The sequence below is a fragment of the Lissotriton helveticus genome, chromosome 12 (genome assembly GCF_964261635.1).
Source record: "Lissotriton helveticus chromosome 12, aLisHel1.1, whole genome shotgun sequence".
NCBI lineage: Eukaryota > Metazoa > Chordata > Amphibia > Caudata > Salamandridae > Lissotriton > Lissotriton helveticus.
Genome location: NC_136073.1, coordinates 222,272,703 through 222,294,440, shown reverse-complemented (window position 1 = coordinate 222,294,440; position 21,738 = coordinate 222,272,703). Strand labels below are relative to the sequence as shown.

At 46.4% G+C, this 21,738-nt stretch overlaps 1 protein-coding gene across 2 annotated transcripts in view; it reads left to right on the top strand.

The window, feature by feature from the left end:
* The window catches only part of CA5A (carbonic anhydrase 5A), a 294,099-nt gene that overhangs the window by 120,533 nt on the left and 151,828 nt on the right, over positions 1-21,738 (top strand). The window contains exon 1 of one of the 2 annotated variants that reach the window (XM_078670297.1): positions 6,180-6,619. The exons of the other annotated variant lie outside the window; for it this stretch is intronic. Coding sequence (XP_078526423.1) covers positions 6,469-6,619 — 151 coding nt within the window. The 5' untranslated portion in view covers positions 6,180-6,468. Of the gene's footprint in view, positions 1-6,179; positions 6,620-21,738 lie in introns of those variants that run through there. 2 annotated transcript variants of the gene reach the window in all.

Genomic DNA, 21,738 nt, shown 5'->3' with positions numbered 1-21,738 from the left:
GGGTTCCAGCGTCACTTCGCACCTATGCATCCGGCTTCCCTGGTGTAGGTATCCTGGTTTCTGGGGTATCTAACCTTCTATTTTCCATGGGGTTCCTTCAAGGTCCCCTGGAGAGGGTCCTTCTTTTTCAAAACTGCAGCTGTGACTTTCCCATTGACTTCTATTGCATATGGGGCTATGTTTCCACTGTCCACACAGCCTCCGTGAGGTCCTGGGTAGTTACCTTGCATGGGTCCTTGGATCCCCAGCTCTTCCGAGTCTCGCGGTCCAAGTCCGACTTCCGTCACAGTTTGCTTTCCACTTTTTTAGAATATGGTTTGGTCTCCCCCTGGAGACCACTAAGTATTGTGCTTACTTACCTGTTTGCAATTGAAGTATTGTGTGTATTTGTGTTAATATTTTCGGGTACAAGATATACCAATGTGTCAGAGAGTGTGTATAATAAATAGACCTATTTTTATAACTACACTCTTTGGTTCTTTTTCGTTTAACATACACTACATGATTAGATCTGGTAAAACAAGCTGCTTAGCACTCCTTCTGAACTAAGCCTGAAGGCTGCTCTCCACAGCTACCACTTAGAGAGCTTTCTATGATTGTCTGTGACCACTAAAATCACCATAAGGGTTGTCTGGATTAGTGCAGGGTGCTTCACTTAAATAAGTGTGCAGCATATAATAAGCCAGGCTCCTACAGGGTATAGTTGGAATCCGGGTTGCTTAACCCCCGAAAGTCAACCAATTAACAATACTTCTAGGGCTCTGTATCTGAAAGTCTTAATTACTACAAAGTCACTGGAAGATCTGAGATCCCAGCTCATATTGTGTGAGGTTTTTATTTCGTTTTCCTGGACTCAATAACATCCTGAAAGACATATTAGTATCAGTCAGTGACAGGGAGGCAGCAAATAAGCTCTATGTAGCAAAATTAATTTATACAAAGGTAGGGGCTAAGCATTAACTATAATGATACTCTTGGCCTATAGCACTAACAGAATCATCTCTAGGGCAGGGTACTAAGGCACAGTCATTTTTCCACCTTCTCCCTCACTTTGGTTGCCTGCCGCTGATGACCTGCTCACCACAGTGACATCTCTAAATTGTCCCAAAGTGGTCCTGATTGAATATGTTGAAAGCCATGGACCAATCACTATTATTTGAGCTTCTTGCCCTTGGTGTCATCTTTGCTCATCACTTTGACATACTTTGCACTGCTCCCCATTTACGATGTAGGTCAACTGACCTCTTAGTTCTGGTGGCGCCGTTCACCTTTTTTGCCACCCAACTTTGGCTGCACACTTCTGGCACCTGGGTCATTGGCCAGGGTCACCCTAAGGGCTCTTAGGTCCAGTGCACTGGCAGGCCTTTGTCATTTCTCAGAATCTTAGATATGGGATTGAGGAAGCCACCACTGGCAGCAGGTGAAATTCTGATCCTTGCTGCCCTATTGGCACAGATGATTTATCCATGATAGTAAAGCAGGTGATCACGCTGTGCACTAAGTTAACAGGGTCGCATAATTGGAGGAAAAAGTAAAATTACAAAAAATGGGGGCATTGGGTTGTGCAATTTGCCCGGACAACATCTACTAACAGTCTACTGCCCCTCTCCCTATTGTATGAACATGTGCATCAGTGCTTGAACTGGAGATATACAAGTGTGGCTACTCCTGACCTTACAGTAATTTTTTTCTGCTTAGCGGTGCCAGTTTTCTCCCATTAAAAGCTTTGGAGTAGTGCTGAGACGTGCCAGTACTATCCCCTTCAAACTAAACAAGAGCAGGTACTGAGTTCCTGATAGTACCTGCTGATTTAAAGCACTGATGTGCAAATTACTAAAGGTCTTACTGTATTTTAGATCTTTTCTGCAACAGCGCATGCACTGCATGCACTCTCACTTGTAAGAAATATTGTACACGAGTGGCGTGGAGCCTGACCATTGCTTATCATTCGTCTGCTTCATTTTCACTCTTATTTTCTGCCTCCTAATTGGGCAGCACGTGCTAGTTTCACTTACTCTTCTTTCCTTGGGAGCATGGACCAAGTACAGATTGCTTCATCTTGATCAGGGTCCTTCCACTACTGGTGCTGTGATTTAGGTACTATTTTTCTTCATGTTGAATTGTTTCTTCTTTTTTTATTTTGTTTTTCCCGTCGTATTGCTTTTCCCCCAACCCCACTTGTCCATGTTGATTCTTCACTCTCACTTCAACCCCACCTTTTTGCTTTTGCTCCATTTATATTTTCTTGTACGCATCACCTACATCTTTTCTGACAAAATGCACTTCCTCTCTCTGCATATAGGTTTGTGTTTTCTTAGGCCAAGTCGACACTTGATAAAAATTCAAAAATAAAAAATAAGAACTCTGTTGAGCTAAGTTCCAACTGTCGGTAATGCACATTACCTAAAGAGATTAAGCTGCCATTGATGGCCATGAGGACGGGGTTCTTCAGTGTCACCTGTTTGCCCCAGGAGTAGCCCGTGCAGGTAAGAGCGGGGAGGCCAGGTTGGGGGGATTCGACAGATGACCACGAGGGAAAATTAAATAAATAATTAAATTTTCCCTCTACGTCTTTCGAACCCCTCCACCCGGCCCCACCGTTCTTACCAGCACAGCCCGCTGCTGCTTGGACCCCTTGGTGTGTCTGTCTCATATATTGCAGTATCGTCCAGACTTCTAGCCAAGGCCGGCATGGGAACAGCAACCAGCCCTGACAGATTGCTGATCCAACGGCCCTGGGAGTAGGGGAGGGGTGCTAGCTAGAAGCACCACTCCAGCTTTTGTTACAGGCGCCCAATATTGCAGTACTGCTGCAAAACCAGCCTCCAGTGACAAAACCAGACCCCCCCCCCCCCAGGACAAAACTGGCCCACATCCCTTCGGGGAAATGCCCAATGCCTGCTATGGCCAGTCCAGCCCTGCTTTTAGCTGAGAAACCTCGCCTGTAGAAACAAGAACTGACAAAGTCAATAGGGCCTATGTGAGAGTGATTGGCTTTGCCAATGTCTTTAAGCGATGTTGTAGAGCAGCGTGACTGCTGTGCAGCATGGCTTAAAGCTCTTTTTAACAAGCATTTGCAATGCAATAGGTCTCGCATTTGCAAGAGTTAGACCTATTGGCATTGTAAATGACAATGTCTTTTACTTATGTATTTTGGTTTTGTGTATAGTGGATGTATGTGTTGTGTATTGGAATTATGTGGGTTGTACTGGAATTGTTAGTGGATGCGATAGACCTTGCCATAACAAAGTTACATTACCGCCTGTGTTAATTATATTACAACCTATTTTTCTTTGCCTTGTATCTTGGTTTTCAGGATCAGTGGGTTACAGCTTGGGTGCCCATCACTGGTTGGTTGGTGATGTACAAAATGTATAAACAGGCGACGAATCAATAGTCTTAAGAGTCTGGAGCATATACTCATTCACTAGTCTTTTCCATGACGCATTGGGCACGAGTGTGGGCATAATGTAAGCCACACACAGAATTGGATGTACGACATTACAACGCACGCTTTTACATCGCATGCTTTTACAACGCGGTTTTTACATCGCATACCATTACAACGCATAGTGCTTTTGGGTGTTGGATAGTGAATAGTTTAATTTACTATTCCAACTCCAGTCCCCGTGGATAGTAGGGAAGGTTATTGGATAGTAAATTAACCTATTCCCTATCCTAGAGTGCCCCCCAGCGCAATGCGTTGTAATTGTATGCGTTGTAACAGTTGCGATGTAAAGGCACTGCGTGGTAAAAGTTGCGTTGTAAGTGATGTTTTCCACAGAATTTCACCTCGATGACCTGTACTTGTTACATTACTGCCTGTGTTAATTATATTACAACCTATTTTTCTTTGCCTTGTTTCTTGGTTTTCAGGATCAGTGGGTTACAGCTTGGGTGCCCATCACTGGTTGGTTGGTGATGTACAAAATGTATAAACAAGCGACGAATCAATAGTCTTAATAGTCTGGAGCATATACTCATTCACTAGTCTTTTCAATGACGCATCGGGCACGATTGTGGGCATAATGTAAGCCACACACAGAATTTCACCTTGATGACCTGTACCTGTGAGATAGTGGAAAGGGAAGGAATGGGGGTAGGGGTGGTGGGCATTTGCCTCCACTAATTATTTGGTGAACCTGGCCACATGTGTGCAGAAGAGTTCAGGTTTACAAACGAATACGTTAGACTGCTGTAGTTCCTTTGTGATGTCATGGTGCTCCGGTGAGTACATTGTCATACAAAGACATGATGCACACGCGTAACGATGTGTGATCAGTAAGTGAACAAATGATTAGGCACCATGCTACCCACTGGGTTGGGTAGCATGGGTCCACCAGAATACTGTTTCGAATTAAACAAACAACACAGAAAATCGACTCTCCAAGGAGCCTCAGCAGGGCTTATTTCAGGACTTTACATCATTGCCTCAGCTGGGCACATGACAATGACATCATCCTTGTGAGAGGTCTGTCACTGCACTCCAGAACCCCCTCAGAGGAGCCCCAAAGTAGGTCAGCAGACTGTGAGTCAGCACACAAGAAGTTGTGATCCCTTCGTCAGCCTGTGTTATTAAACACGGTGGCGGCCCGCCTACTTATACATGAGATTGCTGGGCATAGGAACAGGGACCGCCCTCAACCCCTGCGAGGGAAGGGCTCTATATGTGCACAGCTTAGTGAGACCTGAAAAACTGGTGCGTATGGGAGAGTCCGTGGATGAAGCGATGGGAGGGTCCCAATATTATTAACCACGAGAGGAGGTGGTTTCAGCGTTTCATAACTGATCAGGAAGTGACACTGCAAGTAGCCACGAGTCCTTCGCTTCTTTCTACCTGTGCTTCATCGTTAGTAAGACAACTTTTGCAAGGAGTGTCCAGGCCTCATTCAGGCAGGGAGGGTCATCCATCAGCACCTCATGTGTTGCTCCTTAATCAAAATGGTGCTATTTTGACTTCAGAAGGGTATCCCAGTGTCTGTTCTGCAGGGCTCCGGAAGCGTAGTGGCTGTGGTGTCATTACTTGTCCCACCTCCTGCTTTCCCTGTGTCTCCCTGGGAGGCGGGTGTAGAGTTCGCCAAGCCGGGGAGAACTTTGGAAAGGAGGCAATATCCTGACTCCGAGACCCTTCTCTGAGTTGCTGTACTGTAGAGGCCCTGGGAATGAAGAGGACGCAGAGGAGACTGCAGGGAGTGGACCACGGGAGGCTGTAACTCCCGGGGGTGGGGGCTGCAGTGTGGTCAGCGTCCACGGAGTTGCCATGCAGGAGGAGACCACCCTGGTCAGGGTTTGCGACACCGAGAACAAGATGGAGGTTCTGGGGCTGCCGAACAAGAGCGCCCCCGGGCCCGGAGGGCCAGGGGGTACTGGCTGCAGCGGCGGCAAAGGCTGACAGTACAGGTACAGTTACCCCTCCTTCTGCAAACTGTCACACTGTATTGTAGTTATTCATCCTCCAAGGCAAATGCAACCAGTGGTGCACGCGCAACACAGAAGAGCGGGGGCAAGGGAGCGCGGCAGCGGAGCAAACGCGCGCTGCTGTGCGTGCTAGACACCGGTGGGAATGGGCGGAGCAAAGGCGGGACATGCGCAGGCCTTTGCCCAATTGCATGCCGTATTTTTGTAAAAAATAAACGCTAAAGCCAATGGCGACCAGGGAAAGCATCATCACACGCACGAGCGTGTGGTCAGCTTTCAGAACCCCGTACAAGAGGTCTTGCGCTGCACGAGCAATGCTACGCACTGCAAAGCTGGGCGCGAGACCTAAAAAGTGCTACGGTGCAGGAAGGTTAAAAAAATTATTTTAAAACTTTCATAGCGCTTTTTGAAAAAAAATTTAACCATGCTGCTCTACAATCTGGCTAAGAAACTGACAAAGCCAATAGCATTCACACAGGCGAGACCTGTTGGTATTAGCATTGCTTGTTTTGTATGACAATGTACAGTACCCGCTCGTACAAACCTATTTTTTTGTTTATAAAATTACAGCCACAATTTCTTCAAAAGACTGAACAGGGACCAGAAGCCCTAGAGCCAGTGCAGAACATGAGGACAGACACGTAAAAGGATTAATGACCTGAAGAAATCGTTTAAAGTATTTCACTCTGACAGCCAGCACCTCGCCTCCCGGTCATGAGATATGCACAGCCCACAAGCTACACCTCTGTGGGCGGCGCTATCAGGGTGGGAGGTGGCACTCTGCGACGTCGTCGACTCCCAGACTGGAGGCAGCTGACTGGAGTGAAGGCTGTCCTTGCTTTAGCTGCTTCTCGTTTGTGAGTGCCACCGCTTAGAAAGACGGGAACAGCTCCGACAGAACCCAGAAAACAAACCGCGGATCTCGTCACCACTACAGGAGTCGCGCGGCACACTCTGCTGGGGCGGCGGTTGGAGCTGCGCGCTCCCTGCACTGGCTCGAGTTGTGTTGACTGTTGGAGGCAGCGCGCGTGCACTCTGCCGTTTGGAAGGATGGTGCTCGCGACCTGCTGCAGGCTGACGGCGCCGCTGCTGCTTCCAGTGCTGACGGCCGCCCGCCGCCAGGGCAGGGACCTGCGTTCCAGGGAAACACTTCCTGCCCCTTCCTACTGCAGTCTCGCCGGTTGCTCGTCCAAGCTCGGGTGTAAGTGGAGAGGGCAACCTTCTATGTCAATAACCGCCGGTTTGTTTACATTTAGTGTGTGTCTTTCATGTTTTCAAAAGGGGGAAAAGCACTGTGAGTGAGCACGTCTGTCATTCAGTCAGCCTTAGTGGTCTTCAGGGGCTTTTGAACTGAACACCAGAGTCTGACCCTTCTAATAAGGGTGCGTTAAGTACCGGACCACTTCAACGAGAATGAATTCTTTGTCCAGCATTGCATTTATGTTGTAGGCATGCCCGACATCCCAGCTGGTTTCCAGCTTGGTAGCTTGCAACGTGACCTCGTTTGACTTCCTGGAGGCGAAGCTGCTGCAGGTGATGGCTATTTTGCAAAGCACGGTGGGAGCACTCGTATTCCTCCTGCCTGTGCAATTTCCACACGTCCCCACTGACGCCACGATTGTATCCGTTGGTTGCATTGTTTACAACAATTGCTGACCTTAGTTTTATTGACCTAGTTGGCTGTGTTTGTATGTTCCTCTACTGATTAGACGTCATTCCAAAATGCTGTTCTTACTGCCCTGACGATAATGAGGCAGAATTATTTTACAAGGATACTTGTACAGTAATGGCTGATTTATTTTTATATTTCGTAAAACACAGGGTTTTATTAGAGCCCACTTCGGGGCGTCGTTGCAGTTTGGTGTAAAAGTGTGTGTGGAAAACCAATCACAGGACCATTGTGGTGTTTGCAGGGCACAGGTCCTAAAACAAGCATTGGAAATGCAATAGGTCTCGCAGCATTAGAGTTAGTGCTTTTAGAATTGTTTATGGGTTTTTTTGTAAATCTTTAGCATTTTTGTTTCCTGTAGCCAATGCTAAAGAATTAAAAAAAAAAAGCCATAAACATTTCTAAAAGCTCTAACTCAAATGCTCCGAGACCTATTGCACCGTGTGAGGGTGAGGGGTTGAGGGTGAGTGAGGGTGAGGGTGGGTGAGGGTGAGTGAGGGTGAGTGAGGGGTTGAGGGTGAGTGAGGGTGAGGGGTTGAGGGTGAGTGAGGGTGAGTGAGGGTGAGTGTGAGGGTGAGTGAGGGTGAGGGTGCTAGTAATTACAGGAAATTAGAACAGGAAATAGCGTAGATGGAAAGCGTTTAACAAAGTGAAAATTAGCACATGAGGTTCTGCAAACATCCTCATCGGGGTAGCACAGATCGGCAACTCTAAAACCACATTACTTGAACAGCGAATGAGACGTGAAATGTATTAGGTCACCTGCCTTATAAAGGATTTAAAGGTTAATAACTAATTAGAAATAATGGTCTCACTCCGAAGATCTATTAATAAACCTCTCAGCTCATTAAATACATTCTATACGCCGTCACAGCAGGCGTTTTTAAATATCCGATAAAGGGAAACCCTACTGAAAGGATTCGTGCTGTTGCAGGGAAAATTGGTTCCATTTGAAACCCCACACGTCACGGGGTTCAACTCACAGTGACAGAACTCCAATGCACCGCTCAGAGTGAGATGACATGCCCTGAATGTTAACTCCTCTTTACTTACACGCACCGCCGGCGGTGTAGATGTTAAAAAGTGGGCTGGGTGACGTACAGTAGGCCAATGCCACTGAAAATATAGTCTGATCAGCTAGCGGCCAAGAAAGTCGCAAAGTCACATACATAATAAAGCATCTAGGTTTCATAAAAGGTTAATGCTCCCTAAAAGCACGTTTCTTCTTCGTGCTGAGGAAAACGAAAAAACCGAAAGAAGCGCTTAACTCTAGTATGCTTGCAACGTATCCTTTTGAATGAGCACCACTAGACATGCGCAGTATTTAACGCTTTCAGTGAGGTTCGCGGCACCATGCCAACAGCTGCACGGTGCCTCCCTTGCGGGTGGCGACATTACGCTGCCAGTGCAGGAGGCCCAGGACCAGTGACGTCAGCTGCGCGCACACACACACCGCACGTCGATGCAACCAAGACCGACGCGGCATTACAACACTAGCAGGTCCAGGCGGATCTCGGGAGCCCATCATGGGAACACAGAACAAGAATGAGCCCTCAGGAAAAGTTAAAAGGCTGCATGCGCTTGCTAAAGCCGACTGCCTAATTTAACCAGCATGCAAAGCAGAAAACACACGCTCATGAAAGTGTCTTGTTGTGACCCACACAGGACACGTTTGGAGCGACTTTGACGGTGTTCAGTAGCAAACGGCAATCGTTATAACACGTCAGCCCGCCTATGCCATAAGTAAAAGTAGCAGTGCCTCCGTGTAGAAGCATGAAACAAATCGTACTCACCTCACGGTAGAAGTAGGAGAAATGCGACACGGCGGGAAGGGGAGGGGGCGGAGCGGGTAAAATAACAAACAAGACGGAGGGAAGAGAGGGGAGGGGGGAGGAGAAATGCGACACGGCGGGAAGGGGAGGGGGCGGAGCGGGTAAAATAACAAACAAGACGGAGGGAAGAGAGGGGAGGGGGGAGGAGAAATGCGACACGGCGGGAAGGGGAGGGGGCGGAGCGGGTAAACCAAGACGGACGTGCACGCGCTTTTAAGCTCAATGCGCATGCGCATTGAGCTTAAAAGTCACGGGCACTGCAAGGAATCGCCACGATTCCTTGCAGTGGATAAAGAGTGGATAAGTCCCAATACTCTCGCTTGCTCGATGCGCATGCGCATCGACAGGCGAGACCTAAAAAGAAGTGGGGTTGGACTCTCTAAGTTAGGTAGTATCTCACGAAGTGACATCACGGCACGTGACCGGTTCCTTTACCCAAGGATTGACAAACTAACTTTCCTTCCAGATTACCCCACCGGGCAGCACAATTCCAGATGTGATTGCTTTAGCTGCCTTGTGGTTAACACAGATTTGATGGAAAGATCTGTTTTTGTCTAGTCCTAGTTTTGACTTAAAATAGCATACAGGGTTAATGCGCCTCCTGCAAAGCACATCATGTAACATGCAGATGGCATATTTTAATTTATGTAGATAGGTAAGTAGATTACTGCTTTGACCACCGAGATCCTTTTGTTACACGTAGTTGCATTGTAATCCTTCTAATATAGCTGTGTGCTCTGAAGGATGATTTGTGACTTCTACACCCAGTAACCCTCACTGTTTTATGTAACACATCCTGTGCAATGATTTACAAACTTGTTTGGTTTATTGACCATATAATATGTATGTTTGCTGTAAAGTGATCTGGCACACTACATTGGGATGAATAGCGCTGTGAAACAAATGTAAAATGCTGGTATTTAAATTGTTGTTTTGCACCGGGACAGAGTAACACATCTGACATTCTTACAGTGCATGAATATCTGATATATATGGGGGTCCGACCCAAGTCAAAATCGTGCCTCTCTTATGTGCCTTTGAAGTGTTAACTAGCTGCTGCTGCATCTATATCTAGGTGTGAGGCTGCAGGCAACCCCCAGCCTGAAGACTCGGACAAAGAAGGCCAAATGGGCCCTTAAGTTTGGCCTTTGTTATGGCCCAGCTTGAGTCTCAAATGACAAAACCCCCACCCCGTCTGCACATTTGCTGCTCAGAAGGAAAGCAGATATCGAGCAGGCGCTGCTGAATGAAGCCGGTGTCTCAAACTTACACCTGGACGAGTTCAGCATATTTTAGAGTGGGGCTCAACTTCTTGGCAGGGTGGACGGCGTCCGCCATGTGAAAAGAGTGGGCGGACGCTGTCCACCTGCCTGTACCCTCGACTCGAGCCCTGGGTGTTTTGTTCAGGACATCTAACAATTCAGCTGTGGTTGCGTTGGCAGAGCAATTGCGCTCTTGTGGCCTGTCTCTCTGGGACGAGGTGTGGTTCTGGTGCTACAAGGAAGATTCGTCATGCCTCTGAGTAGAATTGATTTCTGCTTTTTCTAGAATATAGGCTAGTTTTGATGGTTAAGGTCTGATGGTACTACACGTTCAATAATACCGGATTAACGGGTGCAAATCTTTTTACTTTCAGGGGCCTCTGTTTACTTGTCCAATTATCCATCCACCTGTTCTTTCAAGGGCTCACCCCTTCTCTCGGTTCCTGCTTTTCAGGTTCAGAGTTCAAGGTAAGCTCGTACACACCCCTTATTATTAGTGTTGCCACTTTGTCCCTTAGGCCTAGGCCCACTCACTGTCTCCCCCAGTTTGTAGGAGCAGTGCTCGGCTGCTTTCGGCTCTCCGGCAACATCTCACTGGTAGCAGGAAGCTAACAGGTGGCACATGGCAGTCTATACAAAATACACCTGGGGGTCACAAAAAAAGAGTCAAAACAGAGTGGATCACAACACCAATGCTACACAAAAGACACCAGTGAGGACATCATCCGTGTTAATAAAATGCAGGCCAAGTTGAGGCTCAAGAGCATATGGAGAAATAGTTCCCATCAGAAGCCACACTGTACCGCCCTCTTTCTCATCATTTGGATTCTCCTCACCCAGGAGACAGAACGGCCGGTCAGATGTTACCGTGACCGATGTGTGAGATAAGGGGTGGTGTGTATAGTACAAAAAATTTGACGTGGCTACTGTAAAGGCAGTGTTAAAGTGGTAAGAGTGTTAAGTGAGGGAAAATGTAAAATTAGGTGATCAGGTGGACAAACAACATTTATTAGTGTCTCCCAATCCCTAAGGTTTAAAAAGCAAGTGTAAGTGCGGGTTTTAAATAATCACCGTACTCAGTAGTGGTCGACATGTTTCTGCATTGTATTGAACATAGTTTCGAAATGCATTCTTCAGGACCGAAAAAATAAATAAAAACACTGCTACTTAGATGAAAGAACTTAAGAACAATATCACCTGACCTTCAGGTACATACTCAACCGTATACTGTTGCATCACACGGTATTGGATCCACACGGCAAGACAAACAAAATAGAAAAAGAACATGAATATGTCATATTCCTATGAATTATATACTGTGATGAGTACACATTCACATGTATAAAGACAAACATTGCCAATTGGCAGACTCACCCAAATATGATGGTTGAGAGGCTTCACCCCACCTGGCTACAGCGCAGGTATGAGGAGCACTGCTCTACAAAGAATTCACAAGTAACATCTTTAGAGCAAAATATCAAAAGATAAAATGAGTTCACAATGTGGCATATTGCTCGATATGTCCTTCACAGTCCACATTAGTGAAAATGTGGACCATCCCACTAGCACTCGACTCCATCCGTCCGACAATGACAGACCAAGTCTGGGGCCAGGTTAAAAATGGCATTGTTATAGAAAGGTAAGCGTTTTGAGAACTGAGCTTGTCAACGTGTAAGTTCGCTGGTCGAGTGAAAACCCCTTAAGTGTCAACCTGATCGCTTCTAAGCATCGCGCTTGTGGTGTAAATGGTCAGCGTGAGGAAAATCAGGCAGCCAGAGCGCGATGGGCGTTCCAGCGCGTTAGTGCGCTGATCCTGGTGGTGGCGCGATCGGTATCTAGCAGCGCGTTGTCAATCAGGCAGCGCGCTCAGAAAAGGCTAGCGCTCGCTTACCTGTCCGTCGATGTCTCCTGGCAGTCAACTGTACTGCTTGGGGGGGCACCGACGTTTCTCCAAAAGGACTGATATGCACTTCCTCATTCCGCATAGCAAGGAAGCAATCACGTGGTATGATCACGTGATCACGGGCATGCTGGGATATGTAGTCCCAACAAGGAATAGTGCATAATATAGACTACCAGACAGATAGGTCTATGCGCAAATTATATGTCCAGGGAAATCAAATAGGTAACCCCTAACAAAGATGGGGGTGTTAAGAGGTAGAGCAAAAGAACTAGCGAAAACCCATGTAGTTGACTATTTTAAAGTTCATGTTTTGTAGTGAAACCTCACAGGGACATCCAGGGAATGGGTTCATTAAGTCCCTCTTTATCACTGTTGAGGCGGTACACCCACTTCTGTTCAATTTTGAAGAGGAACCTGCTGATGTCAGTACAGGATAGGGGTATTTGCGGTTGTTCTAGAACAGTCCAACAGAAATCTTCAGGGCCATGTCCCTTTTCCAAGAAGTGTGCGGTGAGACGGGTAGCTTGTTTTCTACACCGCACTGTACTTTTATGTTCTTGTAACCTTGTCCTGATTTTCAGGGTCGTCATGCCGACGTATCGCAAAGAGCATGGACAGGTTATCAAGTATATAAGATTACTGCTGTTGCAGTTAGTGAATCTTTTCTGTGTCCAAGGGCGATTAGTCCCAATATCGACCTCAGTAGATTTCTTGGTTTGGGGACAGACAGTGCACGCCCCACATGGATGATGTCCAGAAACTGGAGGTAAGTCCCACAACGTGCCCACTTGCCTAGGTTCTTTGTTTCGAGGCCGCGTGTGGACCAATTGATCTTTTAAGTTTTGTCCTCTTTTGAAGGCAAAAATGGGTAAAGCGATGTCATCGTTTCCAGTCTTCAAGATAGACCAATGCTTCTTTATGATTTTCTGTACCTGATTCGAGCGAGTATTAAATGTGTTAACAAAGGCAATGCGGTTGGTCTTGTCTTTTGGTGGCTGTATTTCCAGTAGGGACTCTCTGTTATTGTTGGACGCCCTCTTTTTTGATTGCCGAATGATCTTTCTCGGGTAGTTCTTTTCACTCAGTTGGGTTTCCAAATTCTTAGAGTGAATTTCGAAGGCTTCTTTGCTGGAGCAGTTCCTTTGTACCCTAAGAAATTGGCCAAAGGGCAAATTGTCCCTCAAGGCTCGTGGATGACAACTGTCATACCTTAATAGTGCATTTCTAGCCATCGGCTTCCGATAGAGCTCCGATTCAATGCCATTAATAGTTGCATGTAGCCTCAGATCTAAAAAGGCTAAAGATGTTCTACTGTGTTCAATAGTGAACTTCAAGTAGGCATTCTTACTATTCAACCAGCCATGGAATAGTAATAGATCTTCTTCAGTGCCCCGCCACACCACCAAAATATCATCAATATATCGTTTCCATATATATAATGACGAAAGATATGGGTTGGTGGACGTCAGCACCTCCTGCTGTTCGAAGTTATGGACGTAGAGGTTCGCCAAGCTCGGCGCGAAAACGCTGCCCATGCTGGTACCGGACGTTTGCAGGTAGATGGTATCCTCAAAGCGAAAGTAGTTCTCTTTCATCGCAATTTCGGCTAGATGCATGATGAAACTCGTGGGCGTGATAGATTGATGACCACTCTGTTCCAGTAAAGCACCAACTACCTCTAGGGTCTCGGTTTGTGGAATAGACGTATATAGAGACTCTACGTCAAATGATACCAGGATATCAGTTCCGATGTCATATTGTATTGTTGGTAGTAGTCTGAGGACATCCTTTGTATCCTGCAGAAAGGTGGGCATCGCTTTGACCATTGGGTTCAAAAAATGATCAACAAAAGTTGAAAGCGGTTCAAGGACCGAGCCAATACCAGAAATAATTGGCCTGCCAGGTGGCGGCCTCTGAGGTTTGTGCACTTTTGGAAGACAGTAGAAGTAGGGAACTGTAGGGTATTTGGTGATTAGGTACTGTCCCTCTTGGGGCGTTATCCTTTGGTAGAGGAAGCAACAGGTGAGGGTTGGATAACGCCCCAAGAGGGACAGTACCTAATCACCAAATACCCTACAGTTCCCTACTTCTACTGTCTTCCAAAAGTGCACAAACCTCTTGATGTGGTAATCAAAATAGAGGGCACCACTTTTACGACTCTGACTCACCACAAACCTACGGCAAAAAACAACCTCCTGGACTTTAGGAGTTTCCACCCAGGACCTCTAAGGGAAAACTTGCCCTATGGCCAATTCCTTCGACTAAGAAGAAATTGTAGTAAAATTATTGACTACAAGGAACAGGCCAAGGAACTAACAAACAAACTAACACAAAGAGGGTACCCGAAAGGAATATTGAAAAAAAGCCAAACCAGAGCACGAAACCAACCTCGAGAGGGATTACTAGAGGACAATATAAGGACAACCACGGAAATACCATTGACTTGTGTAACCACCTATAGCACCCTCTCAGACTCAGTGAAAAAATCCATCAATAAAAATTGGAGGACTATCAGCAGCAATTTCAGCAACTGGGAAAAACCGCTTTTCTCTTTTAAAAAAGGCAGAAGCATCAAAGATGCCTTGGTGCATACAAGACCATTAACCATCCCCAGTGCAAACACAGCAATCAGGTCTGTCACTGACGCTTGGCACCTTCCCCCAATCACAGGCCATTTTCCATGTACAGACTGTAGTGTCTGTCACCTGACCACTCACTCAAAACAACTTAATTTGGAACCAGGTAAAGTGTGGACACAAAAATCCCACACTAACTGTAATTCAACAAACGTAATATACCTGATCACATGTCCCTGCGCGAAACGTTACGTAGGGATGACCACCAGGAAGGTCAAGACACGCATCGGGGAACACCGCAGCAACATTAGATGCAAAAAAATCACCACCAAACTCAGTGAGCACTTCCTGCAAACCAATCACACTCCAAATGATATGACTTGGACAGTGATCGAGCAGGTCAACTGTATGAAAAACAGAGAAAATATTCTATTCGAAAAAGAGCAACGCTGGGTCTACCGCCTCAGCACCCATATAAACGGGCTTAATGATCAAATTCCGTGGACCAGTGTCCTGAAACATTAAACTTCTACCCTTCCCCTTGAATGCAGATACCATGACCACACATGTCAAGGGGTTTTTTCACATCCAGGGCAGTTTGGGCTCACTGAAAACATCCTCATGTCCTTAACCGTGTTACTCACTCTATTCAGACTTATGGGGTTTTATTCCTCCCCATTGGAAATTTGATAACTTGGTCTGGGCGTTGCGCATACCGCATCATACATATCCCAGCCACACTGTAATTCATGCTTGTGTTCCACCAGAGCTTGAGTTTCAAGCCTCCCTGTCACCCCAGCCAATCCGAGCGCGACTTGGCTTTCGCTTTTCCCACCCTCCGATGTAAACAATACAAGGCGAAATCCGCCCCTTTTCCTACTCGAGGCTTGCGTGTCTCACACAAGCCTCGCTTCCGCAATTACCCATGAGTCCACCGGACGCCCTCCACAACCAGGCGGGTCACGCCCTTCTCTAACTCGAGGCTTGCGTGTCACTGCAAGCCTCGTTTCCTATTTCTCTCGCGAGACCACGCGACTGACGCGAACCTCCTCATTGGCTCAGCGTCCCTTGTGTTCCAAGCCTCTTTTCCAAACCAGGCGCCTGATTGGTCCACTCCCAGCCACCGCCCTACATACGCCTCGCTTGCCCATCGCAATGGATCCACGAGATCCAGCGAGGGTGAAGCTAGGTGCCGAGCGGGTGCCGAGCGTTGCGGGCGTAAGAGACCTTTCTGTGAAGACTCCACTCTAACCAGATAAGTTGAATGCTTGGAATTCTGCCAGTTCTAAAATCCTCCTCTGTGTGTATTTGTTTCCCTCTTTCCCTTAATTATAGGGTGTGCCATTGTCGCTCCCACCCCCCTCCTGTGTTCTATGGGGCGTGGATCTATTTCTTTACAAGTAAGGACATTTATCCTATACTCTGTACGGAATGATTGTGCGCTTGGGTAATATATATACCACGGCCAGCAGTGTCACGGCGCTTTGGCTCCGGGACATTGTTCCTTCGCATTGTTTTCCTTCGGGGTCCAATCCCTGACACCCCACTATAGGTAACAAAATAATTCTTGTATTTCCTCACAAACAGACTTATAATGGTTTAGTCTGCTCTTTGAGCCCCTGCTGCTATACCACATATATGCAGCAGTCTGCGCTGAACAGTTTGAATCAGCGTTAGTTGAGGCCCCTCCACCTCGGATTACGGCATGATTTCAACTGCGCAACCAAGGCATACCGGCCACGGCCCTTGATATGTATGCTAGCACGTGTCGAGCCACAAAGTCACCCTTTATGGCCACTGTACATATGCACAATCCAATGACTCGAGACTTCTGTGTTTATGTTTGTGTTTGTTTGTCTGTCAATTTTTCCTACAGACTCCTAGGTTCCTCACAAAAGAGGTAAAACCCCACTACTTATGAGTTTGTTTTTCTTTTTCTTTGTGCACCAATTTTACACATAGTGCTATTTTTAACTTTCACGACCATTGGCAAGGCGGGCCTTAGCGTGCCCCTCCTGTCATTGGCACACTCTCTTACCGGTCCTGATGAAAGCCCAGTAAATTTATACACATAAATGGGCAGAAACATGTTGACCTTCTTTACAGGGTAAACACCAGTATAAAGCAATTGGTTAGTTTCCCTTCACATATATATTTTTAATATGTCAGGTTAACCAGTGAATAAAGTTTTTTGGTACAACCTTCGACATTTTTAATACTTTTCACACTTCATCTTCACAAGAACCTGCTCCGCAGTCTCCTGGCGTCGCAGCACACCGGGGAGGTACTCGATCTCTCCCGGTGGACCCGATGATGAAGCATGTCACCACTAGGGTGAGTGAGGGTTTCCTGAAAAAATAGTGTGTTTTTTCTTGAATTTTGGTCCTACCATCGGATCACTAACAACTGGCCTCAAACTTCACGTGCGACACCCGTCTCTCCTTTTATACACCTTACCTGTATTGGTCACTCTTCTTTTGATTACTTGAATAGTAAGAATGCCTACTTGAAGTTCACTATTGAACACAGTAGAACATCTTTAGCCTTTTTAGATCTGAGGCTACATGCAACTATTAATGGCATTGAATCGGAGCTCTATCGGAAGCCGATGGCTAGAAATGCACTATTAAGGTATGACAGTTGTCATCCACGAGCCTTGAGGGACAATTTGCCCTTTGGCCAATTTCTTAGGGTACAAAGGAACTGCTCCAGCAAAGAAGCCTTCGAAATTCACTCTAAGAATTTGGAAACCCAACTGAGTGAAAAGAACTACCCGAGAAAGATCATTCGGCAATCAAAAAAGAGGGCGTCCAACAATAACAGAGAGTCCCTACTGGAAATACAGCCACCAAAAGACAAGACCAACCGCATTGCCTTTGTTAACACATTTAATACTCGCTCGAATCAGGTACAGAAAATCATAAAGAAGCATTGGTCTATCTTGAAGACTGGAAACGATGACATCGCTTTACCCATTTTTGCCTTCAAAAGAGGACAAAACTTAAAAGATCAATTGGTCCACACGCGGCCTCGAAACAAAGAACCTAGGCAAGTGGGCACGTTGTGGGACTTACCTCCAGTTTCTGGACATCATCCATGTGGGGCGTGCACTGTCTGTCCCCAAACCAAGAAATCTACTGAGGTCGATATTGGGACTAATCGCCCTTGGACACAGAAAAGATTCACTAACTGCAACAGCAGTAATCTTATATACTTGATAACCTGTCCATGCTCTTTGCGATACGTCGGCATGACGACCCGGAAAATCAGGACAAGGTTACAAGAACATAAAAGTACAGTGCGGTGTAGAAAACAAGCTACCCGTCTCACCGCACACTTCTTGGAAAAGGGACATGGTCCTGAAGATTTCTGTTGGACTGTTCTAGAACAACCGCAAATACCCCTATCCTGTACTGACATCAGCAGGTTCCTCTTCAAAATTGAACAGAAGTGGGTGTACCGCCTCAACAGTGATAAAGAGGGACTTAATGAACCCATTCCCTGGATGTCCCTGTGAGGTTTCACTACAAAACATGAACTTTAAAATAGTCAACTACATGGGTTTTCGCTAGTTCTTTTGCTCTACCTCTTAACACCCCCATCTTTGTTAGGGGTTACCTATTTGATTTCCCTGGACATATAATTTGCGCATAGACCTATCTGTCTGGTAGTCTATATTATGCACTATTCCTTGTTGGGACTACATATCCCAGCATGCCCGTGATCACGTGATCATACCACGTGATTGCTTCCTTGCTATGCGGAATGAGGAAGTGCATATCAGTCCTTTTGGAGAAACGTCGGTGCCCCCCCAAGCAGTACAGTTGACTGCCAGGAGACATCGACGGACAGGTAAGCGAGCGCTAGCCTTTTCTGAGCGCGCTGCCTGATTGACAACGCGCTGCTAGATACCGATCGCGCCACCACCAGGATCAGCGCACTAACGCGCTGGAACGCCCATCGCGCTCTGGCTGCCTGATTTTCCTCACGCTGACCATTTACACCACAAGCGCGATGCTTAGAAGCGATCAGGTTGACACTTAAGGGGTTTTCACTCGACCAGCGAACTTACACGTTGACAAGCTCAGTTCTCAAAACGCTTACCTTTCTATAACAATGCCATTTTTAACCTGGCCCCAGACTTGGTCTGTCATTGTCGGACGGATGGAGTCGAGTGCTAGTGGGATGGTCCACATTTTCACTAATGTGGACTGTGAAGGACATATCGAGCAATATGCCACATTGTGAACTCATTTTATCTTTTGATATTTTGCTCTAAAGATGTTACTTGTGAATTCTTTGTAGAGCGGTGCTCCTCATACCTGCGCTGTAGCCAGGTGGGGTGAAGCCTCTCAACCATCATATTTGGGTGAGTCTGCCAATTGGCAATGTTTGTCTTTATACATGTGAATGTGTACTCATCACAGTATATAATTCATAGGAATATGACATATTCATGTTCTTTTTCTATTTTGTTTGTCTTGCCGTGTGGATCCAATACCGTGTGATGCAACAGTATACGGTTGAGTATGTACCTGAAGGTCAGGTGATATTGTTCTTAATTTCTTTCATCTAAGTAGCAGTGTTTTTATTTATTTTTTCGGTCCTGAAGAATGCATTTCGAAACTATGTTCAATACAATGCAGAAACATGTCGACCACTACTGAGTACGGTGATTATTTAAAACCCGCACTTACACTTGCTTTTTAAACCTTAGGGATTGGGAGACACTAATAAATGTTGTTTGTCCACCTGATCACCTAATTTTACATTTTCCCTCACTTAACACTCTTACCACTTTAACACTGCCTTTACAGTAGCCACGTCAAATTTTTTGTACTATACACACCACCCCTTATCTCACACATATCGGTCACGGTAACATCTGACCGGCCGTTCTGTCTCCTGGGTGAGGAGAATCCAAATGATGAGAAAGAGGGCGGTACAGTGTGGCTTCTGATGGGAACTATTTCTCCATATGCTCTTGAGCCTCAACTTGGCCTGCATTTTATTAACACGGATGATGTCCTCACTGGTGTCTTTTGTGTAGCATTGGTGTTGTGATCCACTCTGTTTTGACTCTTTTTTTGTGACCCCCAGGTGTATTTTGTTGTGATAATATTGTATTTTGGGGCATGTACCTGGTCGGTCGGTAAACTCGCCCTCAGACCCTACTCTCATTGTTTGTTGTATGCGGCACATGGCAGTCTTCAAGGTAGCTGTATGGTAGTCAGGAGCAAATTATGTTGCTCCGAGGGTCGTACCAGGAGTGAAGCTTCGGTGGTGACCCATTTCCTTGCAGCTTCTGTTGGTGGCCCATTTCTAGGCGGCTGCCTGTAGATCTTGGATCACTACAGTGGTAACTTGACTCACAGCCCGAGTCACTCTGACACTTGGATGGGTTCTTGGTGCTTCTTCTTGAGCGCACAGGCCACATGCCCTTAGAAGATGATTTGTCTGCATGGTGGACCCCAGGCGCTGTTTTAAGCACAGAGTTCCTCGAGTTGATGACCTGGTCACTGCGTCTTCTGGCCTGGTGCTGACCCAGTGGCACACTTAGGCAATGCTACAGTGACATAGTCCACTTGTGGAACACACATGCAGCCATCAGGCATTTATCCCGGATTTGGTTGGGCCTACCACTTTTGGACACCGCTCCAGGTGCCTTGTCGCTTTGACAGGAATGAACGATGAAGACTGCTTTGCCTGGTCAGGCAGTACCCCCGTTCATTCTACACCCTTGTTTAGTGAGTCTTTGTCGGACAGACGCTCCACCAGGGTCAGTTATGGCAGTTCTTCCATGATCAACTCCCCTTGAATGATTGGCGCTTCCTTTCCTCGCTCATGGGCAAGATGTCTTTGCACCCAGGACCATCCAATAATTCCTTCTTCAGACTTGACTGCTGGTGATGCTCCTTCCCTTCTGGGGACCTGGCTGTCAGTGCAACACTAACCCTTGGCTGCTTAGTAGTCTGAGTATTCTGTGGAGTGCCGCCTTCTTTTTAGCAGAAGCCACAAAAATAAACTCTGATGGGTTTTGGTCTTTATACCGATTTTGCAGACGGATGATGTGTATTCCAGGTCTTCTTCCTTACAGCCAGTTTAGGTTGGTTCCCCTTTCATGTGTCCCGGACAAGCCACCTTCCAAACCTGGCCTTTGTCTGCCGTACCCAGCAGGATAGGTGGAGTCCCCACAGAAGCACAAAGAGGTGTGATGAGGCTGGACTCGTCATTTATTACCCTTCATCACACAGATCAGGAAGAGAGCAAAAATCTGTGCTCCTACAAATGACTTCCTTCCCCAACAATCGGTATTGCAGGCCTCACTACTGTGCACCCCCTGCCATCTACATAATGGGAACACAGTCATTTACAGCTCCATGTATCAGGAAGGGTCCTGGCACTTCTAAAGAAAGACTGTCTCCTCTTTCCTCACTATAGTGCCTGGTATCCCTTACACCTAAATGATGCCAGCAATGTACATATGCTGTCTGGCGAAAGCAACCTCTCCTTCATTTTGTACTCTGGTCCAGGCTGTGGGCTTTCAAAATGGAGCCTGCATACCTGGATCACTCGTGCATGCCACACTATCAGTTCTAGAACACATGCATGTGTACAACGCACGTCATGTCTGCATTCACGATTCCGGGTTTATTGTTGGCAGCCGATCATTAGATAAATAGGCCTATAACCACAAATTCATGTCTCTCAGGCAAAAAGGCCTGCTACCACTGTTACGATCCATGCGTGAAACCTGTGTCAGGGAATGCAATCCTCTGTTACTATGAGGGTGTGCCCCTACTTGTTCAGGACAATGTCCAAGCACCTGTCCTCATCAAAGACGGGACTAGTTGAACGTATGCACACAAAATTCGTGTGTGGGATGACCAAAAATCATAAAACAGGATCATAGGTATATTGAGTTTGAGCATGCATGGCAGAGGAGAGGACTACGTTTTAAAATTAACAACCTAGGCAATTAAATCTAGCTTGTCATATATAATAATAAAGAGGAAAGAACCTAATTATAATTCGGATTCTACAGTTTATTAACATATTCAATAAAAAAATGTATATG